Here is a 27,145-nt window from a genome sequence, read left to right on the forward strand (position 1 = left end):
TGCACAGTATTGAATCTAAGCTCTACGGCTCTCTAAAGGTTGAGGAGGACACCCCAAACCATGAACACCCGGACAGTAGTTACTGCGGGGCTGTGACGTCACGGGCGCACCGCCGCCCTGCAGTGTGTCAGTGATTTTAGTAACTAAAGCGCTCGAGGACGCGACGGCCCATCGACACACCACTTTCACGATCGGAACCCACCGGACACCAGAAGAAAACTGTGTACACGCGAAAACGTTTTGGGAGTTGTGATGCACGCCGATCTCTCGCTGGCTCGCGCGCATCTGCTGCTGTAGCGTCGGTCTCGCGCTGGATAGCGGTCGCTGCGACTGTTGGATGTAAAACAGACAAACAAGCCCAAGCATCTCGGCCGAGCACGAATGCATCATATTTAGCGGTCGGAGCGTCATTGCCTGGGTGGAGTTGCAGTGCATCGCTCAATTATGCATGAAGAAGCGGCATCGGCTAGCGCCCTAGCAGCGCGAGCTAACCACTGTCCCGTGTTATGACAGTGATCTGCATGCCTACAGCGTTTGATCAGCACGCGTGGCGCTCCGGCGCGTTTGACTTTGATGCTGGTGCTAGACGCGATGGTCTCCGGTAGAAATTCACTTTTGCCCGTCATTTCATTGACACGGCAAACGGTTAGCCAGGGCAGGCCTAGCTAGCCACCGTGTTCATTAGTAAGAAAAAAAAAATCAGTTCACTGGATTAGAAACAGCATGCAAACCCTCAGTTTTTTTTACAGGGTGCATCCAGTGAGCGATTAATATACAGTGTGTTATAGATGCACAGCGAGTTAATAGCCGGGTTACTGCCAACTTGACAGGTTTTTATAATATCTGGAAAAAAAAGTGGCAGGCGCGCGCGTCTCACAATGCATTTTCTCAAGGCAACTTCGGATTGTGCCACTGGAGCAAACGCTTGTATAACAGAGGCACTGCCTCCGGTTAGCTAGCTCTCCGTGACTTTGTGATGTGACAACATGCCAGATCTTGAGTGGATCTCTAAATAAGCAGCCAGCTTTAGCGATTGTAGCTAGATTCCCGCTGGGAAGAGAGGGGATGCCCTAAACGCTCCAAACATGTCCAGCAAAGCTTCGGGCAAAGAGAAGAAGTCCGGCTTCAGCAAGAAGCTGTTCCGCCGGGGCTCGGTGCGCTCCGTGGGGAGCTTCATGAGCAGAGTCCTGAAGACCCTCTCCACGCTCTCTCATTTCGGATCGGAGCTGCACGCGCCCGAGGGCGACAAGGACGATGGGGGGTTCACGGCCTTCAAGAAAGAGGGCAAGGGATCCGTTGCGTCGGATGACAGCGACTGCGGGGGGTTTCTCGCCGGGGACAAAATCCCCGGGGTGGCCGGTTTGAAGAACCACGGCAATACGTGCTTCATGAACGCTATTCTGCAGTGCCTGAGCAACACGGAGCTGTTCGCCGAGTATCTGGCGCTGGAGCAGTACCGAGGCGACCAGACGGACGACGAGAAGCCCAAGACCAACGGGGTCGTGCAGAGGAAGGGCGCTCCGGACAGAGGAGAGGTGACCGAGCAGCTGTCGGGGCTGGTCCGAGCCCTGTGGACCTTTGAGTACACGCCGCAGCACAGCCGAGACTTCAAAGTGAGTTCACGCGGACGAGTGTGGTGACGTCGTGGGGATATTTTAACTGTCTGCTGTAACGCATGAAAGAGTTTTAACGTTAACCGATATGAGTCCTGAGGAAATGAATGACTCCTCTAGGGATGTTTTGATGATTCTCTTGAGTCGGATCTTTTCAGTGAATCACTTTAGCCGCTTCACAAAAGTCGTTCACGAGTTGGTTTAAATCGTCTTCGCTGATTCATTGAACTAATAATCGGAAATGCCAGTTTAATAATTCTCCGAGACATATAACGGAAAATTACTAGTTTTGATCAACTTATTAGAAACATACGTTAAAGTAAGTTGTCACAGAGGATTGTGGTTAGGTCACATAAGAATATCTGACCCTGGAGCATAAAAGCAGTCATAAGTAGCAGGGTATATTTGAAGCAATAGCCAACAATGCATTGTATGGGTCTAAATTATCGATTTTAAGTAAAGATCATGCTCCATGAAGATATTTTTAAATTTCTAACTGTAAATATTTTAAAACTTAAATTTTGATTAGTATGCATTGCTAAGAACTTAATTTCACAACTTTAAAGACGATTTTCTCAATACTTTGAAATTATTATTATTTAAAAAAAAAAAATTTTGCACCCTCAGATTACAGATTTTCAAATAGTTGAATCACGGCCAAATATTGTACTTTCTGAACAAACCATACATCAATGGGAATTGGGAAGTTATTTTTTTTTAAGCTTTTTCTTTTGACTGCTTTCGTGGTCCAGGGTCACATTTTACCTATCTGCTAAACCAGAAATAAAAATAAAATAAATACATGAGATGTTTTAAAAAAAATAAAATAGGGCTTTTAAATGAAATGTAACAAATCCAAGAGAAAAGTCAACTTAAGGGCTTTCTTGTTATTAACCAGTTTGAAAGATTTATATAAGAGTTTCACCTAGTTACACCTTTTGATACAGTTGGGTTTATATTTAAGCCATCTGCACTTACCAAAATGCAAGAGGAAATTAATAACACATTCAAAAGTGTTGTTTTCAGGAAAACTATCGAACCAGACTACCTTCACATTGAATGGTGGGAATTCAACATCCCCGCTTCACAAAGTTGTTCACGACTCACGACTTGGAATGAACCGGTTTGAGCAGGTCAATGACTTGCTGATTCATTGAACTGAGAATCAGATTTATAACGGGGAATTAGTAGTTTTATTAATCTGTAATAAACTATTGGAAACACTTTTCGCAAGAAGTGATTCATGGAAATGTGTCGAACTTCTTCCAAACAGTGATTATGTTTGCAATGACGTTTTGTTGGTTGCTAGTCTGCTTTAAGGTTTAAATGCAAATAGTTTCTCCTATCCCACTTTACAACCATAAGCAAGCCATTGGTAGTTTTCATGGAAAAGTGCTTTACAAGAATTTGGGCAGCCTGTTTGTTTCCCTTTGGTTAACCCTGGCATTAAGTGGTGCCTAGGCATTATTTCAGTCCACTGCTGGTGGAGCAGAATATATGAGTTTTATTCAGTGTCATATTAACCCTGTAAAGCCTGACATGTAAAAAAAAAAAAAAATTCAGTTGTTTATTTTTATTTTTATTACAATGGTTTACTGTAATTTTACAAAGCGTGTAACAAAAAGTTTGCATATGATTTTTATGTTATAAAACACATAGTATGATATCGTGAGAATATGACATTTACATTTATGCATTTAGCAAACACCTTTATCTAAAGTGACTTACAGTGCATTCAGTTTTTTACCAGTATGAAGCTCATGTTCAAGGAAAGAAAAACTACAAAACTACGATTCTGATTGAGAAATGTACAAATAAGCATTACTCAAAAAGCCTGATGTTTCTTATCTGATACTCACAATTGAATGATTTCTCTTAAAAATGACAAGTAAACCTAAGTTTCCGCAGTCCAATAAATGTCCATCTTAAATGTTCATTAACTTCCTAAAAATCATTAAAGATTTCACAGCGAAAAGACACAACCTGAAGGCAGAAATATTGACAATTATACAGAAAGACCTTTTTCTTGCTAAATAAAATTATGAAATTATTATCAGTCATCAAGGTTTGAACATGTTGATAATTTAGAGCCCTTACTGAATCTTGTATAAAATATGATTCGGTAGGCTTTAAATGGTAAAAAAAAAAAAAATAGTGAATCCCTAAGAAGCACAGCTGTCAACACTAAATATACGTTTTCCATATGTGATCTTGCTTCTGTAGATTAGAAACATTCATGTCTCATTGTTCAAAACTCGACTAATACTCACTCTCTCTCTCTCTCTCTGTGTGTGTGTGTGTGTGTGTGTTGTGGTAGAATGCAGTGGCCAGGAGTGCCCTTCAGTACAGAGGAAATGCCCAACACGATGCCCAGGAGTTCCTTCTCTGGCTCCTGGACCGTGTCCATGAAGACCTCAACCATCTTGTGCACCCTAACATCAGAGCCTCTATAAAGGTATGGCTGATATCTCCCTGAACGGACACAGTTGGGGTTTAATGACCGAATGTTTGGCTGTTTGGTCTAAAGTTGTCCCACAGTACGTTCACCTCTTAAGGTCGGCTGAATAAGGAGACCCGTTAACCACTCCAGCTGTTTACAGAGGTTGCACAGAATGCCATTTATATCAGCAGCTCCATTAAAGCTAGGGATTTCAATCGTTTAAATAGCAGAACAGGCATGTGAGGTTAAGTCACATCCTATGGCCTGTTCGGTTTCTGTTACAGCCTGAGGTATCCTGGACAGGGTCAGCCACTTGCATACGCGCATGAGGTCTTTCAGCTTGTCCGACTGATTTAGATGTATGTTGTGGTTGCCTGGGGTTAGTGCAGAGAAGCACAAGGCTGACAGTTTCCTGGCTGACTGACTGCGCTGCTCTGAGGAGCGAGATGCTTAGCTGGAATCTTAAACTTATAGATGAACGCCAATCTCTCAAATTATTAATCACTTACACTGTCGGCAGTGTATCAGGGTTTTATTTATTGACTCAAGCTCTGTTACGGTGCAGCATAATCATATGCACCTTTAATCTGACTTCTGTCAACAGTTCTTCTGTACACTTGGATTGTGTAGCTAGTGTGTTTAAATCACAGCATTTTAGACGGTTTAATTGCAAATATACTAGTACTATTGTGTTATGGGATTTTTTTTTCTTAACTACACTGAATGTGTTTGATCAGTAAAAACAGAAATGTAATTTATTATTAATTTATTAAGCTGAATTTTCAGCATCATTGCTCCAGTGTCACATGATCCCTCAGAAATTATTCTAATATGCTGATTTGATGTTCAAGAAACATTTATTATTATTATTATTAACATTATCAATGTTTAAAACAGTTGTGCTGATTAATGTTTTTTTGTGGAAACAGTGATACACTTTTTTTCTGGATTAGTATAAAGTAGAAAAAAAAGCATTTAAAAATGGAAATGTTTTCATCTTCATTATAAATGTCTTTACTTTCAGTTTTTGAGCAACTGACTGCTTCCTTGCTGAATAAAAAAAAAAATAATAATAATCTTACTGACCCCAAACTTCTGAATTTTAGTGTATATGATGCAGTTTGTAGCTCATAACTCTCAAGTAAAAAATCAACAAAGTGTAATATTTGGAGAATTTACTTTGCCACAATTCGTGGCGATCATATCATGTTTTCAAAAGTTTTAGGAATGGTTCTGTAGTTATGGCCCTGCTTTATGTACTTGACTTGTAATTTAGCCTATAAATGACAAATTTTAGTATTTCTTTATTATTATTGTTTGATACATGACATGTAAGTCTATCATGCATATTTAATAATTGACCTTCTGTTGGCTTGTTACGAGTTACTGGTGTTAGTATATTTAAAAAGCGCCTAACATTCTCATGTTTGTCACCGTAGCCTCCAACTGAGGAAGACGGTGGAGTGTTAGAGGGACCTTCACCTCCTCTTTCAGCTGGCTCCTTTGTTCAAGAGCTGTTTCAAGCTCAGTACAGGTAATAAACACCGTCAGTCAGCTGTAAATCTTAAATGTTAGTCTTCGTTGAAATCTCTCACTGTGTCCTCTGTTGATTCCAGATCCTCACTTACCTGTCCGCACTGTCAGAAACAGAGCAACACTTTTGATCCTTTTCTTTGCATCTCACTCCCAATACCATTACCTCATACACGGTGAGTACTGATGTCAGAGAGAGTGCCCTTTAATTCCTTTCTGTGTGACAGCATCATGCTTCATCTGTAGGTTTAGACGTGAAGGCAGATTGAACGGCCGTCATGTCTTTATTAATGGCGTGAGTGATCAACAGGGGTAGGATGAATATTAAGAAATATGCTCAGACACCTGAGCTTAGATGAAGTGTTCGATTTCACGACTGTTGGAATGATGTTGTCAATTTAGGCTGCTATGTACTTTCACTTTCCATGTCATAGAAAACTAATGGCTTCATTTGATTCTTAACTATATTTTGGGCTGGATCTGTAACACTGCCCAACCACAGATTATCACCAATTATGAAACATGTTGTCACTCAGTAGTAACTATATAGATACACCACCGATTGAAATTTCGGGTTGCAATGTAATTGAATGTAGTGCTCATTATGCTCATTTTGTATATATTACTTATTAATATTCATATACAGGGTATCCGCAGGGTCTTGAAAAGTATTAAAAGGTGATAAATCAATTTTGGGAAAATTAAGACCCTTAAAAAGTATTAAAAAGTCTTATCACGGCTTTATAAAGTCTTAAACTGTTAGACCGCTAATTCAGAAAAAATACTTTCAAAATTTGAGTCCCAAAAACATCGTAAAAGTGTGTGAATTTAGTCATTTTTATTAAAAAAACGAACAGGTACTAGGGCTGGGACAACGCGTCGAGGTCATCGATGACATCGACGCAAAAAATACGTCGACGCAAAATATGCGCATCGATTCGTCGACCTGTTTTTATTTCTCTAAAAAAAGTTTGCAAAACGTTTACCTTATGTGCGCTGAATATACGCTCTCTCTCTCTCTCTCTCTCTCTCTCCCTCCAAAATCATTAGAAAAAGGGCGGAACGCCAATGTTTCACATGGAGCATTCAGAGATTTTTTTCTCTCCATGACAGGCTGCTGGCTCCCACTGTTAATTTTTTTTTATTAGTTTTTTTGGAAAAGCACTCTGTATTAGCTTAAAGCCCTCAAGTTTACATTGGTTACTGTATTCTTTAAATTGCTCTAAACAAGTATTTTGGGTGACCTTTTTATTGAATGCTAGACATCAAGTTGTTTTTATTTTCATCTGAAAGAAGAACTTTTTTCAGTAAGCTAGGCCCTATGTGTTCAGTAAGCTTGTTTCAGTAAGCTACGTGTTTTCAAGGCTTGAAGGTTTATTGAATCCTATCTCTATACAAGTGCCAAGTAATGCATTCTTAGTCAGGCTTTTATTTTGTAATGTTAAGAGCAATAAACATATATTGCAATGTTAAGGAATTCATGTTTTTTCATTCAGATATGTAAATCAACATGTATAAATTGTTAGTAGTCAATTAATGGGGAGATAATCCAAATCGAATCGGTCTGAAAAAATTAATTAGATTAATCGATGCATCGAAAAAATAATCGCTAGATTAATCGTTTAAAAAATAATGGTTTATCCCAGTCCTAACAGGTACATAAACTAGGCTATTGTGGGTGTGTTTGTAAATTGCCTCTGAGATCACCAGAGCAGGCAGGCGGGCGGAAGTTCAAAACCACAAAGTACGCTCTGGCGTTCCCAGTGCGTATTACAACGCACGGAGCTGCTGGGAACAAAATCAGAAGAACTGAGGCACATGTCAGCATGATTGTTGTTGTGGGTGGAGCAAAGTTTTTTTATTTTTTTTTTTATAAACTTTGCTTTGATTTACTATCCCAGCCTATTTGATTTTTTTTGTATCAGAGTGGTCTATAGTCTTTATCACAAACTAAAACTGTTACGTTAAAAGTATCACTGATGTAAATGGTTACAGCTTGAAGTGGCGGTGAGGTATTAAAAAATAATGAGATGGTCTTGGAAAAAGTCTTGAAAAGGTATTAAAATTAACTTCAAGATTCCTGCATATACCCTGATATATATATATATATATATATATATATATATATAATTTTTTTTTTTTTTAAATACAGTGAAAACAATATTACATGTTAGCACAGCTTTACATTGTGTGATTTCAAAGCTGATTTTTCAGCATCATTCCTCCCTCCAGTATTCAGTGTCAGATGATCCTTCAGAAATCATGTTAATATGATTTGCTGCTCAAAACAGTCAGTGTTAAAACAGTTGTGCTGCTTAATATTTTTTTGGAAACTGTAATTTATTCCCCTGTAATCTGTGATGCAAAGAAAGTTCATAATTACAGTATTTATATACAATATAAATGTTTAGTAACATTATAAATGTTTTCACGGTTACTTTTGATCAATCTAATGCATTTTTGCTGGTTAAAAGTATTAATTTCTTTTAAAAAAAAGTAAATAATAAATAAATACTTTACTGACGTTTAAACCGAAGGGTATTTATTCTTTGATTATGATTTTTTGTTTTTTGTTTGTTGAGAATTCAGAATTAAATACAGCTATATTGAGAGCATCAATATCATTGTTTACACTAGAAAATAATTTCTGAACAAAGATGTAAAAAAAAAATATATATATATATATACAAAAATACGCTTACAGTAGACGTCTATGGGGCAAGTAAACTGGATGGTTTAAAAAAAAAAAGTGTAAATCTCATATTTGACAGGAACCATTAATTTGAGGCAGGACTACTTTTCTAGGGGGGGTTTATTCCTTTGGATATTTCTGTCATGTTTATTTCATGTAAAATATTGTTTTATAAATACCTAAGTTGTACAATATCATCCTAAAGCTACATATTTTACCAAGTTAATGTGGATATGATGATATGATATATGAAAGATTACATTTAAATGTACACTGGCAAGGTTAAGAAGTGAAACACCTCTCATTGTCTAAAACTGCTTATAGTATTTATTAATATTTTGAATAAACTTTGTATTTTTTGTTTTCATTTAAAAAAAATGTTGTGCTTATTTCTTGTATATTTAGAATTTTTTTTTTTTTTTCAAATTCAGTATTAGTCATTTTAGTGCTTCACCTTGAACTTACTGGAGTTGTATTTAGTTTGCATCAAATATTTTTTATATTGATTTCAGCATGTCATGGATACCTATATACTTTCACTCACAATATTTCTTCATAAACATAAAAATGTTCCAAAGTTGCTACTTTCTCCTTGTTTTAGGTGCTAAATATATACTTTTCCCTTCAAATAATCCTCCTCTTCTGCTTCTCTCCGGAGGTGCTCTGATGCTATTTTTAGGAGGCCAGTGTAGTGGTTGATCAAGGAGTGCACTTGGTTTAATCCAAAGGCATTTTTAAGCTGCTGAATTCATTAGTACACATTAATGATTAAAGAAGCCGTAGTGTTAGAAGACAGAAAGTGATTTACAGCACACCTGCCCCTCATAGTACTGCAGAGATGATGAACCAGCGAATAATAGTCCCTGGGAGAGTAGAATAGCTGGACAGGTTTCACTTCCACATCGTTATTGAGTAAAACCCTGCCGGTGCCTTCATATCATCCCTAATCCAAGAGGTTCTACATCATCATAAAGAAGAATCGGGGGTTATTTTGACCCCTTCTGCACTGTCGGCATCTCCCTGCTCTAAAAAACATTAGTGCAGAGAAAGACTAGATTTGGAGCTTATGCTCTCCCAGCATGAAGAATGACCGATCTGAGGAAAAGGAAACTTCGTCTGGTAGTTCAGCGATGTGCGACTTAAGCGATAGTTGCCCTGGCCGTCACAGTCTGTGGGAGTAGATTTCATTTGCCCTCTCCTTAATTCTGTTTATCCATGCTAAGCAAGTTCTGTTATCTCTGCGTATTATTTCATAGGCCATTTATTCTCCATGCTTCCCTGATATGCCTCTTCACATGGGCACATATTGATGAAGAGTTGTTGATTTAGTCTGCTTCGCCTTCTGGGGCCACTGCACACAGCTTCTGCTCTTTAGAGATGGGTTTGCTTCCTAATGCGTTTAGAGAGGTGATCAAGCATCGTTAGAGCATTTCCAAATGCTTTCAGTCCTTACGGGCTGCTGAAGGCTGTAAAAGGATCTTAAGTAGCGTGTTACGTTGTATCAGCTTGTATTTTAAATTAATTTTATCCACACCCGAATTATAGATGAATGTAGTTGCATTAGCATTAGTCTTTAAAAAAAATAGTTCAACCAAAATTGAAAATTGCCGTATTGCCTAAATCAAACCCATATGACTTTCATATATCTGTGGAGCCTTTAGGTTTGCATGGGGTGATGCATGACCTTTCATTGTTGTGCCATTGGTTGCTTCATTAATTTGTTGTATCATTTGGCATCCCTCAGGCCTCTGTATGTGACTGTGGTTTATCAAGGCAAGTACTCTCACTGCATGAGGATCGGTGTGGCCGTACCACTCAACAGCACTGTGTCCAGACTGAGAGAGGCCGTGTCACGTGAGACCAAGATCCCACCAGACCAGGTGCAGTTTTTACCGAGATGTTATTTTGCATCGAATTCCGGTCTTGGTGTTAAGATCTCTACTGTTTCCCTGAATTCAATATTGATTCTCCATTAAAACTGAGGTGTGGACACTGATGGAGGCTCGATTGCCGTTTGTATGTTCGTCTTCCCAACATAACGTCATCAACCAAAGCCGTTTCCTGTTTGTTGGCCTTGTTTTACCGAGATGTTGAGTGTGTACCACTTCTGACCATCCGTCTCTCTTATGTCTGTGCAGTTTGTCCTGACTGAAATGTATTACGACGGTTTCCACCGCTCCTTTTGTGACGATGACGACGATCTTGATATCATTCAAGAAAGTGACTCAGTCTTTGCTTTTGAAACCCCTGAGACTTTTAGATTAGAAAACATTCGCTCTAAAAGAGGTACTCTTTCATGCATTGCACTTTGGTTATAGCTCAAAGTATACATCAGTTTTGACGCGAACGCTTAGCGTACGGCAAAACACACTTGCTTTCATAGCACTCTCTATTTGATAGCATACGCAAACACACGTGTGCTAGAAAGTTTTCATTTTGTCCAGTGTTGGTCTGCGCCATTTCTCTCCAGAATTTGACCAATGAAAATGTCTTTGTACTTGTTTAAACTAGAGTTGCTCATCTAGGTGGGCGTCTAATTCTTGTCACCATCTCCAGTAATCAGTTGTTTTTTTTTCAACCGTGAAACAATTCGGCCGGGCCAGTGTTGTCCCCTTTTGGAACAACTAATTAATGCAAAAAAATAAATAAAAATAAAACTCAAGGCACATGTGCATGCTGAGCATACAGAGTATATGTGGTTAGAAAACTCTTAACAGTATTTACGCAACTGTACGCAAACCCTAGCATACATTTAAAAACCGAAGTATACTTTGGGCTTAAGAAAAACTGAATGTGTATCAAATAATCCTAATTATAAGCAATCACCATTTATTGAAACTTGAAAATGTAATGTGGGAAATTGAGCTAAAGGTAGTGCTTTGTCTTTGAGAACATAAAAGCAATTTTTTTTTTGTTTTTAGTGATGCAAGTAATATTTTTAACCATTTCCAGGGAGCCTTCTTGCTAATCTGAATCAGAACAATTTGAAATCTGGAGTGGAGAGCAGCCGAACGCCGTCTTTCATGCAGGGTGCGCTGAATCCAGCTTCTCCCAACAAAAACACTGGCTGTGAGAAAATGATTCTGCTGATCTGTAACCGAGCCTGCACTGGCCATCAAGGACGGAGGTATAATCAGTGTCTTTCCGACATGCTCACATGAGTTGAAGTTCCATTATTTTTGACACAATATCTTACAGTACATAGAGAAAATGTAGTAATCTCATTATATACAATATAAGACTGCAATGTGGCATGAACTGGAAAATCAATACAGTACTTTCTGTTTGTTGCAGGTTCGGTCTTCCGTTTGTACTGTATCTAGAGCGCACTGTGACATGGGATGTGTTACAGAAAGAAATTCTGGAGAAAATGCGTCACCTCCTAAGGCCAGGGGTTTACATTCAGGTCAGTGAAACCTCTACTTGTTGATAAATACAGGTCTTGAGAAATACTGCTTTTTTTACGAAGTCAGTACAATTAAATGACTTTTTTCCCTTGCATAAAACTTACACTTCTGACAAAGTGGATTGGTGATTTTAGGTTGGACCCTTTAGTCTGCGTGTGGTCGGAGTAGTTGGAATCACATATTTGTTGCCACAGGAGGAACAGCCACTATGTCACCCCACTGTGGAAAGGTTTGTAATGCATAACCATGTGTTCAGAGTATATTTTGTGAGCTTAAACTTTAGATGCCCTGCTGACTGATTTAGACCTGTATATTGTTCTACTATTAGTGCACATACTGTAGATCATTCTTCCACAGGCAACCAGATAGTCAATACATTTATTACAACAGCATTTTTAACTACACAAACCAAAGACATTTTATTTTATGTTAGATGAATTAATGAGTGTAGCTGAAAAGTTTATCGTAACTGCTTTATTGTAATCATTGAATTTAACACGTGTAATAAAACAAAATACTACAAAGCTTGATTCTTCAATTTGTTATTTTCTTGGCAAACATCATGCCTTTCCTTCAATCTTTTTTTTTTTTTTTTTTTTAGAGCATATAAATCCTGTGGGCCCGGTGGACCTCCTCATGTTAAGATTGTAGTGGAGTGGGACAAAGAGACCAAGGAATAGTAAGTAAAATGGAGCCATAATTTATAACCTATCTATAGTATTTTTTTTAAATTTTTTTTATTGCAGTGGCCCCAAAATAATATTTAGACAGTTTAACCACGCTTAAAAATTGCTGAACATCATTGCATTAGATCAGGGTTTCCCAAACTGGGATTAGAAAACCCCTGGAAGTTTGCGAGTGTTCATGAGTTGATGAAAAGTTTAAAATAATTTAATCATTAAATGAAAATTAAAACGGATACATTTTTAATAATAATAATATATATATATATATATATATATATATATATATATATATATATATATATATATATATATAAAATTTTCTTTTTATATAAATAAAAATACTTATTTAAAAATATATATATTTTATTTCTTTATATTTCTTTATATTTATTTCTTTATATATATTTTATTTCTTATATATTTTATTTCTTTATATCTCCCTTTATTTCCTATTAACCATGAACATGCAAGTGTATTGTTAAATAATTTAAATATTATATAGAGAGTAATTCAAATAAATATTTTAGGTCAAATGCGTTTAGTTGAAGGTAAAGTTTGGCAAACGCTGCATAAAAACATAATAAAAACATGAAGGAGCCCTTTAGATGCCACTTGGTTTAATTATTTGTTTGTTTGTCTAATGCACGGAAACGTTATACTGCTGCACACTTCCTGTATATAGTTTGTGGTAAGATCAGTTCCACAGCGGAATGTGTTGCTAAAAATTTCCGAGCAAGACATTTCAGCGCAGCCAGAAAGGAAGGGTCATTTCAAACATTTTTTGAAGTTCGACACTGTAAGTGTCAAAGGAGTTTCTTGACCACATGTGTGCATGTTTTAAACATTTTCTGGCAGACTGCTAGAGAAAATATCCTGAAGAGATCAAATAAATATGTCTGTTGAAGTGACAGAGAGGATCGCAGACATGCTTGACTGGTTTCTGATTCCCGCAGTTTGTTTGGACACACTGAGGAAGAGTACATCCCTGATGCTGAGAGTGTGTATCTGCACAGAGAGCAGCACCATCAGCCGCAGGCCTGCACCCTCGCTCAGTGCTTCCAGCTCTACACCAAAGAGGAGCAGGTAAAGGGCTGGCATAATACACATGCAAGTTTAACCTCCACAAAGGATCCATTTACCCAAAAATCAAAACTCTGTCATGCAGTCACTATCATGTCTTTCCAAACCTGTTTGACTTAAAAAAGGGAGAAGTTTCAAAACTAAGCCGTGCAATAAAAAATGAAAAAAGTCCAAGGTTGTCGAACAAGATTTATAATGAATAATGACTTAAATGTTTTTCCCTTCCTCACACAAGAGGTGATTTATGATGTCTAAATGTCATATTTGGAGCTTGACAGCCCTCATCCACTTTCTTTGTATGGAAAAGAGCAGCTCAGAAATTCTCCTTCTGTGTTCATGGAAGAAAGTCATACAGGTTTTGAATGACATGAGAGTGAGGCATGAAGACAGACTTTTGATTTGTTGTGTGAACTATTCCTTTAAAAGAGCCCTCACGCCCCTTTAAGTTCTTGCATTTCCACTTCTCCAGAGCTGCCTTTGTGGGTGCATATGTCAGTCTTACTCCATTTCTGCTGTCAGTGCTGTTTTAAAATTGCTAGTTTTTTTGCGAACACATCTTTAACCCTGGAACCGGTCCACATATCGTATAAATATACACTGTGGTTAGCCAGAGCTGGCCTTGGGCAGCTAAGGAAGGGTTTTGGAACTGGCTGTGCTTTAAGGAAAATGAAGGAACAGCCAGATTTGTAAATGTAAAACCTCTCTGACTGATTTTGTTTATGTCTGCTTCCTGTATGCTTTCCAGTTGGCCCCAGATGATGCTTGGCGCTGCCCCCATTGCAGGCAACTGCAACAGGGGCAGATCAAACTCAGCCTGTGGACCCTGCCGGATGTTCTCATACTGCACCTCAAGAGGTTTAGACAGGTGCTGTATTGATCAAATCACCTTCCCTGCACAACTGGTGCTCTCTGCATGCGTATGTGTGATGGGGCCTGTTTAAACCTATTCACTTTGTGCATTTTTTCTGATTGGATGGCTATCAAATCGTGAAAAGACCAGGTGTAAATGCCGTCCGCAATGCTTTCAAGACAGATTTAAATCCCATCGCTCAAACAACTTCAGGAGGTGGTCTAGGACACATTCCAGATTATGAAATTAAGTCACAGACACTCAACACACAATCATCCTCATTAAAAGTAGTTAGACAAACTTATCTTTCCAGTGCTGATGCCACTCCCTCTTCTTTTGCGATCTTTCGTCTAGAAATTAGATAATGAATAAACTGCCATGCATATCTGTTGCTTTCATTGACGTGAACTCTGTTAAACAGTGTAGGAATTAAAGACACAAAGACACATTTATGTGGCCAAGTGTAAATGGAACCGTTTTAACAAAACGGATAGATATCCGATCAGAGAAAATGCATGAAGTGTCCAGGTGTAAACAGGCCTGTAGAGTGGCCTGTGGTGAACGTTTGGATAGTATCTTAAAATCTGAATCCCACCATGGGGCGATCCTTTAAATATCATGAAGGTCTTCCTGGAGAGTTGTGTGTTAGCATTCCGGTTCACTGTCTTTGGAAAAAAAATGCGTAATGTGTGTAAATTGCTTACTAATGCGTAATGTGTGTAAATGGTTTACTAATGTGTGGACCTTGTGTTTTTTTAAGGAAGGGGACAGGAGGGTAAAGATGCAAAACATGGTCCGATTTCCTTTGATTGGCATGGATATGGCGCCTCATGTGGTGAAGAGAAGCCAGAGCAGCTGGAGCTTACCCTCCCACTGGTCCCCATGGAGGCGACCTTACGGACTTGGCCGTAACCCAGATGATTACCTTTATGACCTCTATGCTGTGTGTAACCATCATGGCAACATGCATGGAGGGCATTACACAGGTAATGCATTATGAACTTAAGTGCTTGGATTTACATCAAAATTTCATTGTATTACCTTCTTGACTAGTGGATTTGATATTTCAGTCCCTGTCCTTTAAATTTTAACAGCATACTGTAAGAACTCCGTTGATGGGCAATGGTATTGCTTCGATGACAGTGAGGTTCAGCCTGTAGCTGACGAGGATGTCTGTCAGCAAACCGCATACATTCTGTTCTATCAAAGGAGGACAACTATCCCCTCTTGGTCGGCAAACAGCTCTGTCGCAGGTGACTCTTGTTCCTTATTGAGTTTTGGGTTGACACAGTTTGCTGACTCATTCGTCTTGTTCATTTAGGAAGCTTGTGAAGGTGCTGGCATGTGAACCAAGTGACCCTCTTTTTCCAGCCCAATGATACTGCTTCATATTAGTACGGCACTCTTTGATGAGAATTTTAGTAGAGCCTGATTTCATTTCAGAGAAAAATAAAATAAAAAGTACAGATAATTAAAATAGTTTGATGTACTGTCTAGACATATCCTCCGGCTCATTTACGGAGACTAAAGTTAGAAAATGATTTGTGATTTAAAACCATGATAGAATTGACATCAGTCTCATGAGCACTTTACAGGAACAGTTCACCAAACAATGAACATCTCTCACTGTCTTTCTATACTGAGGAACCAAAAAAAATATTATTGTAAATTACTCTAAGGGTGCTTTTATTATTGTTTTTATTAGTTTTACTACCGTATTTTCCGGACTATAAGTCACACTTTTTTTCATAGTTTGGCTGGTCCTGCGACTTATAGTCAGGTGCAACTTATTTATCAAAATTAATTTGACATGAACCGAGAGAAATGAACCAAAAGAAAACATTACCATCTACAGCCGCGAGAGGGTGCTCTATGCTGCTTATTGCTCCTTTAGCATAACCCTAATAAACATAGAGTGCCCTCTCGCGGCTGGAGACGGTAATGTTTTCTCTTGGTGCTTGGTTCTAAATAAATGCGACTTATAGTCCAGTGCGACTTATGTTTTTTTCCTCATGACGTATTTTTGGACTGATGCGACTTATACTCAGGTGCGACTTATAGTCCGAAAAATACGGTAATCTAAATCTAAACCTTAGTATTTCTTTTATAGCACATGCTGTTAGGTAGCACTATGGTTTGTTGTGATCACATCTGTCCATGATTTACTGAACTCTTAACTTAATCCATAAAGTCTAAACTTAACTTCACAGGGTATTGTGTGATGTAGTTGAATGAAATGAACTCAAAGTTGATTCAGTGAAATCAGCTGTTGGGTATAGTTTGTAGGGGTGTAAATTGGATGTTTAAACTTAAACTTGGGATTTGTGTAACCCTTTTAGGCTCCACCAGCTCATCTTTATGTGAACACTGGGTGAACCGGCTTCAGGGCAGCAGGCCGCCCAGCCTGGCCTCCGGAGCCTCCTCAAGACGCACATCTCTGATCTCTTTGGCAGAGTCAGTGGAGTTTCCGGTTGATCGCAGTGAAGATGATGGTGAGGAGCTTCCTTATGCCTCTTCCTTATGCCTCATGTAAAGCTGAGTAGTACCGTATTTTGTCCTCATCTTCCTTGTGTCCTCTTATTCTGTGTATTGTGTCAGTGTTTTACTCTTTCTTTATCATGTCTTCTCTCTCTTGTACCTTTAGCGCTTACTAACACAGGATCTCCCGCCTTGCTCAGTTAAGACAAAACTGCATGCCAATGCTCTTTTCATTCGGTCTGGTATCAGCACATTAGTTTAAATCTCCCTGTTCTTTTTGTTTAGGAGGATTTTCAACACGGCCCTTCGTGAGGAGCATCCAGCGGCAGAGCTTGTCCTCTAGATCGTCGGTTACCAGCCCTCTGGCTTTCAGTGAAAACGGGTCGAAACCTTCCTGGTCCCTGTCACAGAAACTACAAATGAGATCCAACTCACCCTCGCGATTCTCTTTGGACTCGCGCTCCTCCCCTCCTCTCGAGAGGATAGGTGAAACTTGTGACGACAAAGTGTCCACGTCTTGCTTCGGCGGTTACAGCAGACATGAGCGTCAGCCCAGCAGTAAGGCCCCACTGGCCATGATGGAGGGAAATGGCAGTGATGAAGGCAGTGGGAAACGGATCCTAGACGAGGCCTATTGCAGAGCTCCGACACAGTCCGACCGGAAGAGCTCTAAAGGTGAGCCCATTGACAACAACAACCAGATTAATGCTGTGGACCAGAATGCTCTCGGAACGCTCACCAAAGAGCAGAAGCATAAGAGCTCCGGGTCAGTGAAGAAAGCAGATGAGAAGAGCTCCAGCAAGAAGAGCTCCACCAAAGCCAAGGGGGACCAAGAGAAGCCCTCCAAGAAGCGCCAGAGCACCTCTTCTGTCACCAAGTCTCCATCCTCCCAAGTGTCTTCCAGCCCTCAAGTGAAGGGCACCAAAGCGACCAATCTAAAAGAGAAGAGCGATTCTCCCAAGAGTACCAAGGGTACACCTTCAGGAACGCCCTCCAGAAGGAAAGAGTCTTTGCAGGCACAGGAGTCTCCAGTGTCTGGAGTCACAAAGGGGAAGCCGTCCCTTACTTCAACACCCCAATCGTCTGCCTCTCCCTCGCCCACATCCAAAAAGAGTTCCTCGGTGGCTGAGAGGAACTCAGTGTCTGGCAAGAAGAAGCTGGTGGAGAGAGGCTCCAGCAAGGATTTGGCGCACACCAGTCCTCTGGCAGAGAAGTCTAGAGTCAGTGCCACCCTGCGAACATCCCAACCTAAAACTGCAGAGGTGAGCCGGCCCGAAAGGAGGCCGGTAAGAAGCTCTAGCAGTAGCTCCTCAGTCACCAGCCTGCGCTCCCCAAGCGTCTCCTCGAGAGACCTCCGCCGCAGCAGCAAATCCGAAGACAAGGGACTCTCATTCTTTAAGAGCGCACTTCGGCAGAAAGAGAATCGGCGGTCAGCTGAATTGGGTAAGACCACTTTTCTCGCCAAGAAGGCTGTCGAGAGGACTGCAAAGTCCAGCAGCCAGTGCAGACTCGATGCTGAAGAGGGCGAAGGCTCCGGGAACTCTTCCCAGCAGGTCTCTCCAGAGCCGCGCTCCTGCAAGGCTGCCGCCAATGAGAAAGAGTCCTCGAAGACCTCCACCCCCAACAAACGCTCTCTCTTACAAGTGGGCAAGTCCAAGTCTTCCAATTCTGAGACTAGTCTTCAGTCTCCCATCAATGGGAAGAGGCATCTTGAAAAGATCTCATCCTCTAAAAAGCTTTCTTCCAGCATGCAATCCTCTGCACGTCCAACACAGACGCCTCAATGAAATTTTAAAAGCAGTTCCATTATTTTCTGTAATGCAGCTATTTTTTGATGTGCCTAAGAAGAATATAAAGTATATAGTATATACCTGCAATTTACTTTTCTCAAAGAAAATATGTTTTAAAAAAATATCAGAAAGCGCCTTTCTATCCTGTCATGGAACCAAATCGGTGCCTCTGGCAAGGTATGGTATATGAATCTACTACTGTTCATGACTCTGAATAGGAATGTTTTAACTTAGCACTTTGTATATATTTTTTCTCCCTTGAATAATGCTTAGATGTAATGGATACTATGTACAATACTTTTTAACTTGGTACCGTTCCTTTCTATTTGGACAAGTCACTTAGGATGAAATTAGATTCTTGCTGTATTCCTTGGAGTACTGTACCTATTCACTCCACATCTACACTTGGTGCTATTTACAGTCCAGTGTTCCCCTGGCACTGATACAGCATGAGATTGAGAAGAGTTACATCACGAAACCTGGCCGAATTTGCGACCGAAGACTTAATGGGGATCTGCAGTCAGAACAATCTCTTTGGTACCTCTCAAAGCCTGCTCTCCTACCCCAACTTTTTTTCTTTTGTACTCGAGAGCGTTTACAAGTGTTCCAGTAGCATTACTGCCCTTAATTAATTAATTAATAATTATGCGCAACAATGCCAACTACAGGCCGATAGCTGAATTGCTGCTGTATGATTGAGATCTTTTGAATGGTAAATTAGTGGAGGACAATCTTTAAACGAACAATATTTTGTTTATTCCAGCATAAACGCTGTGTGATGTACTTATCTGGATATTAATGGAGGCAGTGTAAGCCCTGCATGTATTTGTTTTGTATATCTTTGTTTTTACAATGAAAGTTTAAAAGCCACATAATCATACTTGAACCATTTCATGCCCACCAAATCCAATGGCAACATATATGAGCGGTTTTCGTTTGGCTTGCTCTGAGCTGGGGTTAAACCCTTGCGCAGTGGTTTTTATCTCCCATATTTATCTGTGGACAACCAGTGCAATAGTTTAACACTTTGTAGGAGAACAGATATATGATCTTCTGTATTTGGTTAATGTTGTTGTTTTAGAAACAAATTATTATAAATATCAATACTGAATACAAAATGTATTTTCTGGACTGTAATGGCTCACCACAATAGCGGGTTTAATTTTTGTTTTTTTTGTTTTTTTTTGTGCCAAAAAAAAAAAAGGCCTTTATTTTGCGTACTTGTTAACACTATCAACTTCACCTAAATATATTTTCTTCTTGATTTAGCTCAGATACGTTTATTTGGACTAAATCAAAATGTTATGTACGACAGCAGAAATGTAAGGTTAAGCAAGTCATTATTGTTACATTTGCATAATGGTGTCATTACGTCAGCCGCTGTTCAGCTTGCTGCCCTGTAATTAAAACATTAATCCAAGCGCTGCTGACTCCATTGTTGAACAGTTCTCATTTTCATGCTGCTTTTCGGTCTCAGAAACCCATCTCTTTCAGTACACTTTACCTTAAAATAGATAATTCAGTAATCAACCTAATGTGTAGCACGCTTCATTTTTTTTTTTTTTTTTTTTTTTGCGACAGGCCCATATTGTGTGTGCACTGAAAAAGTATTTGTAAAAAGCAGTATTGCATGATTACATTTATGCATGCACTTAACTATGCAAGTAACTGTTGCTAAACAAGACGAGTCTAGATATTAATGTCTGATTTTTTTTTTAAACCGAGCATGAATTGTTTCCATTTTCTTGCTGTTTTGCACACTTGTCCAACTTTAAATTTGTTAAATATTGCGATATGAGAACATATGATTAAAGCTAATAATTTATGTATTCCAGAATTAGCAATTGGCATTGTATTTTCCCATCTTTTTTATTATTAAAACTATTATTTTAATTCATAAGCTGTTTTTTAGCGCAATACCTCCCTATTTCCATGTGATAAATTTAGTTTTTATATTTTTGTCACAGCATATTTTGGTTTTTCACATTTCGCTGGCATGATGTGGTCTGCTCATGCTTTCACATGTAGTATGTAGGGAATGTTGTATCTTATATCAGCTATGTAACTTTATCATCAGCATTCAATCAGTGCACACAAGTCCTGCATCGCTTGCAATGCTGATACACTAAACACTTAATTCACTTTGTTGTTCATGTCATTCCATGTTTTAAGTTGTGAAGCTCTTGGACCATGAATTCATAGAAGAGCTATTACCTTCTCAATAGTCTCACTGCATATGGGATGTTTTCAATGGCTCAAGTGCTAATTTGACATGGTCTTATCAAGTGTTTGGATAGGACAGATGATTTTATCATAACAAAGCTGTATCAGTCTTATGGAATAATGTGCGTGCTCTTGGTTTACACACTGGACTTGAATGATTTCTCTTGACCCAGAGCAGTTTTCATGTATTGTTCATGAACTGGAACATGCTTTGGTTGGCTAATAACTGGGCTGTTATTTTACTATATGAACAACAGTCTAGGTCAACCAAAAGAGGAAAATAATATTTGGTTCAAAAAAGAAAAACCATGTAAACGTTTGGTTGCATGAGACTGCATCAAAATTTTTTTGTTAATTTATTTGTATGTTTAATGTGTATGCACTTTTTTGTTTTGTTTTATATGATTATTTTTTTGTTATTATTTTTAATGTATTTCTTTGAAGAATTATTTGTTTTCATAACATTGTCTCCCAAATGTATGTTGGCGGTTGAATTATGATTAAAAAATAGACCTGCATTAGAGGTCCAACCTCAAAATTGTCCTCAAAATAATTACTTTGATTCATTTTATTTGCTTAGCTTGGGTTTGAAATTTTCTTTGCAGCTAGCACGCAGTGTAATATTCAATTTTGACCACAAGATGGGGCTTTCCACCATGCTTTCAGAAATATGCAGCAATACAGAAGATTTCCTGTTAGGGAAAAACAAGTAATCCTAGACCCCTTTTAGAGGACTTCTAGCCTTTGGCAATTAACTAATTTTCAATTATAAATTTAGGTACTCGTAATGAAAATGAGTACCAATGGAATCATTGTAGTTTGAGAAAGAGTTTCATGTAAACCCAGTCATGTCTTCAAAAGTTAATCCACTCAAAAATGAATATTATGTCATAAATTATGTCACCTCCATGTCATTCCAAACCCGTGTGAAACCTTGCATTGATCTGTAGAACACAAAAGAAGATATTTTGACGAATGTTGGTAACCAAACAGTTTCGGTATCTGTTGACTTCCATTGTATTTTTGTCAGTATAGAACTAAAATGCTTTAGTTTCAGAAAAAGTAAAAGTTTATACAGGTTTGGAGTAAATAATAAAAGAATTTACATTTGTGGGTGAACTATCCCTTTAAGTTAACGCAAAGTCGCAAACAATGTTTTTAATTATTCACATGGCAGGTGCATGTTCACATTTGTAATCTCTCGGTCTAAGAAAAGCTCATGTTGTTCTGTGTGATTGCTAGAACAGCGGCCAAAATGTTTTTTTTTTTTTTTTTTTTTTTTTTTTTTCTCACTGCAGAGAAAGCAAAGCTATTATTTCATGTGAGGCCTCGATATAGGCTACACTTCAACCCGAGCGCACATTTTTTGAGGGCTTATCCCTCCCAGAGCATCCCAAGCCTCCAGGGACAACTACAATATTTATTGTTTGCTTTTAGCTTAACTTGACTCAGTTTCCACGTATCTCAGCAGAGGTGAAAGCTGTCTCTAAGCAAACTTCGTCGACAAGGCGTTCAGAAGCAGCAGCAGACTTAATTTATTACCATGTGCTGCATTTCAAACGCCTTTCTCTCTTTTCCCGTCTTTTTTTGTTTGCTTTTTTTAATACAGCATCATCAGCATCTCGCTCCTTTTTTCCCCTCTTCATTACAGATTCTGACAGCCATTTGTGTTAGTGAACAGCCCTGTTCTTCGGAGTGTTGTTATCATTAGCAGCTATTTTTGAGGACTGACAAGTGCCCTGGGTGTTGAGTGCAAATGCATTGCTGAATATTTCACATCTGCGAAATTCATTTACACAGTCTAGAAAGAGGCTCACCCTAAGTGCTCTTTGCACCGTTTAATTCATAGATGATTTACAGATTGGAGGAGCCTCATTAATACTTTTTTGTGTCATTTTATGTTTTGCCATTAAGTATAGTTTTTCTGATAATTGTTAGTTTGAGATTTGGAATATCCTATAGCTTTAAAAATCTGTGACTCTGTAAACCTAGCGAGCTGTTCAACAGCACAGCATTTCTAGACAATTCTGGTACAATCAAACATCCAATATAGACGAGCAGAAGACTGGGCCCACAAAAGTAACCAAACAAAACTGCCATAACCCGGTATAAAAAACAAAAATCATGTTTGCAACAGGAACTTCTTAGCTGTACTTAAATACGTGATCTGTATTTATGCTTTTATAAGAACAAGATGTGGCTTGAACCACAGTGCAAAACTGTTTTACTGGCAGTGCAGAAAACATTATTTAAACAAAAACGACAAAAAAAGAAAAGAAAAAAGAAAGAAAATTATATTATATATAATAATATATATTACCGAATACATTCATAAAGATATATATTATTTGATATACATTTGTTAATGAACATTTATTAATATATTTAAAGCAATTGTATATAGTTTTGCCTATTTATGTTTTTTTATCTATTATAAATAAATATATAATACTGTCGTGATTACAGTGGACCTCTGCACGCTTGTTTGTTGCTGCCGTAAAGCAGTTCGTCTTTTGGCGGCTTTTCGTAGTACCCGTTCACCAAACTACTCCCAGAACAGACGTTTGGGGTGGAGTGTGGGAAAGAAACAGATGCCATTTGCCTCGTTAGAAATCAGTGTTAACATCAGAAGAACTGATACCTCAAGGTAAGAAAAAACGAGAGCGAAAGAAACAACAACTTACAGTTGCTTTACAAAATCACCCATACTAAAATTAACCATGGTTTACTACAAATAAAACCATGGTAATCATAAATAAATGACTCTGCTACACTAACCATAGTATGTATAGTGAAACTGGTTAAACAAATGGTAGTCGATTAATTAGTAAAAAAAAATGTAAAAAATAAAATAAAACCTTTGTTACTACACTTTGACTACAGTAAAACCATTGTTATGTTTCACAAAGGTATTTAATCAGAATACAGATGCTTTTTTTTCTACCGTCATTGGAAAAAGTCACTTTTTGCCCATATGGTGTAGTTACAACATCTACCAGCAGGAGCTAATGTGGAGCTTCCAACAAAGTTTTCCCAGCTTAGCCTTCACCACTCATAGCAGGTAGGCATCTCACAACATTTGACTCCACTGCATCACTACAAATCCCACCCAGCTGTTTATGTTCACAGTCTAATACTGTCTCCTCACTCACAGCCCCAGGCATCTACCCCTCCCCTGCTCGACCTGCACTCCAAAGTCTGTACAGGCCAGATGAAGACTGTGTTCATCGCCCTTCAGCCCGATCGTGTTGGCTAATTATGACAGTTAGTAGTGGGGATTGTGAGAGTCATTCACAGGCCATTAGAGCTCAGCCCGCGAGGTGATATCGTCTGTCACTTCCTCTATTCCCCTGCAGCGCTGCTTTGTCTGTGGCATCAGTCCACATCCCACAAGACCTGAAAGAGGAAGCCTTAAATCTGCCTCGGAAGTCTTGCGCATTAGTTCCTTTCCTTTTTTTTGTGAGGTGAGTATGCGCTTTCCTGACTGTTGGGTTAATTGCACATTTAACATGATCAGGATATCTGTTGCCGGATGTGAGATGTAGGGAGCAAACCTAAATGTTCCTAACTGTTTCACATCTAACTTCAATGAAAGCAGTGAAAATAAATAAGACCATCATATTATGCTTATTTACCTTTGAGATGCAAATTTTCCATTTTACGCCACACCAAGTCAAGGGCAGAGGGACAATGAAATGATGAAAAATGTGTTGAATACCGATCAACAGAGGCCCCTTTGTGCAAACGCTGACCTCTAACTGCAACTGCGCTAAGAAAGATAATGCATTGGTCTCATTAGAGGAACAGGAAAACTGAGAATTGTTTCAATATGACCAACAATAGTAGCTGTTAAATTATCTAGAGAACCATGGATAAAGGGTCGTTCATGAAAAGACATAAAAATTCTGTCATCATTTACTCAATCATGTCATTCCAGACCTGGATGCATTTCTTTTTACTGTTCTTTTTCTGCTATGAAAAACAGCAGTTTGCTATTGAGCTTCAAAAATGTCTGTTATTGTATTATAAAAATGGACTGAACAATTTATGTAGTATTTTTCAAGCCATTCTTCCAAGAACAGTCCTTTTGAGGCTACAAGGCTAGAGTCCTGCTCAGCATTAAACACTAGAACGAGACAGTCTAGCAGGGTTGCCAAGTCTCACCCCAAACACCACCCCCTCATAGCAGAAACTCGCTTTTGACAGAGCAGACCCCTGACAGAGGGGTAACAACATGAAAATACTACTAAATTATAATTTGGTTAATAGTTTAAATAAAAAATAAAAATATTTATATTAACTGATTTTCTTAATGCAGTACATGCAATGAGAACTGTCTATGGTCTCTCAATGGTTTACATTATGCACCGTTTAGCATTATGCAGTTAATTTACAACAAAATTACAGAAAACATATCTTAATCTACAAAATCTTTTTTTTTTTTTTTTTTTTTGCATTACATGAAATGAAAATGAAAGTGGACAAGCTCGGGAAGCTTTCATGAATTTGAATGTGTGCAAAGAATTGTGGGTGATTGAAGGACTTGAGAGATACACCTTATGTACCCTGCAAAACAGGGTGAATGAAGGACATGAAATGAAGAATGCCTACTAAGGATCCTTCAAACTGAGACGTCCTTCTATAGCGCTTGGTGATGTGGCAGCTTAGACTGCAGCCTTACTAAGATGGAGCCTTCTGATTGAGAAGCACCCAGTGTCTTAAGAATCACTAGAAACCTTCAGGCAAATATGTTTGAAGCAGGTTCGATTGAAGATGTGTTGATTTGGTTAACCTGAACAGTGCCAAATTCCATCAATTGAAACTAAAGGTACGCCACAAACATTCATTGCCAAAGAAGCTGGCTGTTCACAGAGTGCTGGTTAATAGAAAGTTGATTGGAAGGGAAAAGTGAGGAAGAAAAAGATGCACAACCAACCGAGAGAACCGCACCCTTATGAGGACTGTCAAGCAAAATCGATTCAAGAATTTGACAAGGAATGGACTGAGGCTGGGGTCAAGGCATACAAAGGTGTCAAGAAATTTGGCTACAGTTGTTGTGTTCCTCTTGTTAAGCCACTCGTGAACCACAGACAGCGTCGAGGCATCTTACCTGGGCTAAGGAGAAGAAGAACTGGACTGTTGCCCAGTGATCTAAAGTCCTCTTTTCAGGGTCAGTACAAGAAGTTTTGTATTTCATTTGGAAACCAAGGTCCTAGAGTCTGGAGGAAGGGTGGGGAAGCTCATAGCCCAAGTTGCTTGAAGTCCAGTGTTAAGTTGATACAGTCTGTTTCTGTTTTTATACAGTCTGTTTCTGTTTTTATACAGTCCGTTTCTGTTTTTATACAGTCCATTGTGTCTTTTGAAAACCAAAATCAATGCATCTGTTTAATCAAGAAATCATCACAATTGAAAGAACCAAAGACTTAAACTTCAGCCTGTGTGCACTGATTTATTTAATACACGAGTTTCACAATTTGAGTTGAATTACTGAAATAAATGAACTTTTCCACCTCATTCTAATTAATTGAGATGCACCTGTATGTGATAGCATTAGGATGCACAAAGTTTTTGAATATGCACAAGATACGAGAGATACAGGGTCATGATTAACTTTCATTATACGTTAAAGGGTAGCGTGAAAATTCTGCTGAACTTCTGTTTTGTGTACTACAGAAATTCATACAAGTTTGGAACGACATAAATGTCAGAAACTAGACTGTGTTGTTGTGAGTTGAGAAATACAGCTCTTTTTAGTATGCTTGCACACTGCTGCTGTTCCCTTTGGTTTCTCAATAGTACAAGTCAGACATCGTCTGGATCTCTTCCCATGGTGGCTCAATAAAGAAAGATAGACAGCAGCCGCATATGGTTTAGCTCCACTCCAGTACGAAGAGAGGTTTTAAGTGGTGCATATGGCGTCATTTACGTATATTCACCTGTGCTCTTCTTGTTTGCACTCAATAATTTCTTTCTCCCACAGTAAAGCAGGTTACTTTAGTAATTCACCAGTGGTTTTCATCCCCTTTGTCCCCTTTCTTTGACTCGGCCCTGGAGAGTGAACAGAACTTTGTAAGAAAATCAATAATAATTGATTCCTCCAAGGCTAGACATAGAGGGCCACTATTCAGAGCCAAGCATAGGAGCATCAGAGTGAGAGGAAGAGGACCTTGGGTTTAACATGCACACAACAAACACTGCTAAAGGTCACCAGTGTGATGCTGTTTACAGCTGCAGATTATCAAAAAGATCCAGAGCAACTGTGTATTTACAGCTTTGTGGAGATGAGCCCCAATTACTGGGAGGCTGGCTGTTTTCTAAAAGGTATTTGAAGGTGTGCTTCTGAGATCTTTGAT

The 27,145-nt window shown here is 38.7% G+C and overlaps 1 protein-coding gene and 1 long non-coding RNA gene across 4 annotated transcripts; both read left to right on the forward strand.

Moving 5' to 3' along the window:
- On the forward strand, positions 1-21,330 carry LOC127953247 (ubiquitin carboxyl-terminal hydrolase 31-like). 2 transcript variants are annotated; one of them, XM_052552251.1, is made up of 17 exons: positions 1-1,613; positions 3,931-4,068; positions 5,493-5,587; positions 5,670-5,762; positions 10,023-10,158; positions 10,417-10,564; positions 11,231-11,405; positions 11,573-11,684; positions 11,820-11,914; positions 12,287-12,364; positions 13,325-13,454; positions 14,197-14,316; positions 15,062-15,287; positions 15,396-15,554; positions 16,641-16,793; positions 16,946-16,978; positions 17,065-21,330. In XM_052552251.1, exons 1-17 carry the CDS (start codon positions 1,086-1,088, stop codon positions 18,564-18,566), a joined length of 3,921 nt encoding a protein of 1,306 aa, XP_052408211.1. In that variant the 5' UTR covers positions 1-1,085; the 3' UTR covers positions 18,567-21,330. The 2 variants fall into 2 exon arrangements, with proteins under 2 accessions (XP_052408211.1, XP_052408212.1); XM_052552252.1 differs by lacking the exon at positions 16,946-16,978 and having other exon boundaries at positions 3-1,613.
- Positions 21,331-23,293: 1,963 nt separating this feature from the next.
- Positions 23,294-26,630, forward strand: LOC127953258 (uncharacterized). Of its 2 annotated transcripts, XR_008153125.1 has the most exons (4): positions 23,294-23,439; positions 23,776-23,853; positions 23,947-24,056; positions 24,149-26,630. It is a non-coding gene; the product is annotated as an uncharacterized LOC127953258 (long non-coding RNA). The 2 variants fall into 2 exon arrangements; XR_008153126.1 differs by having other exon boundaries at positions 23,947-26,630.
- Positions 26,631-27,145: the final 515 nt, after the last annotated feature.

This window comes from Carassius gibelio, chromosome B3 (assembly GCF_023724105.1).
Source record: "Carassius gibelio isolate Cgi1373 ecotype wild population from Czech Republic chromosome B3, carGib1.2-hapl.c, whole genome shotgun sequence".
Classification (NCBI taxonomy): domain Eukaryota; kingdom Metazoa; phylum Chordata; class Actinopteri; order Cypriniformes; family Cyprinidae; genus Carassius; species Carassius gibelio.

Excerpts from the sequence above, each read along its gene's own strand:
- LOC127953247 (XM_052552251.1), top strand. The coding sequence starts at position 1,086 with ATGTCCAGCAAAGCTTCGGGCAAAGAGAAGAAGTCCGGCTTCAGCAAG. Across the intron at positions 13,455-14,196 it reads TCTACACCAAAGAGGAGCAG|TTGGCCCCAGATGATGCTTG; the intron begins GTAAAGGGCTGG and ends TATGCTTTCCAG. Across the intron at positions 16,979-17,064 it reads AGGATCTCCCGCCTTGCTCA|GAGGATTTTCAACACGGCCC; the intron begins GTTAAGACAAAA and ends CTTTTTGTTTAG.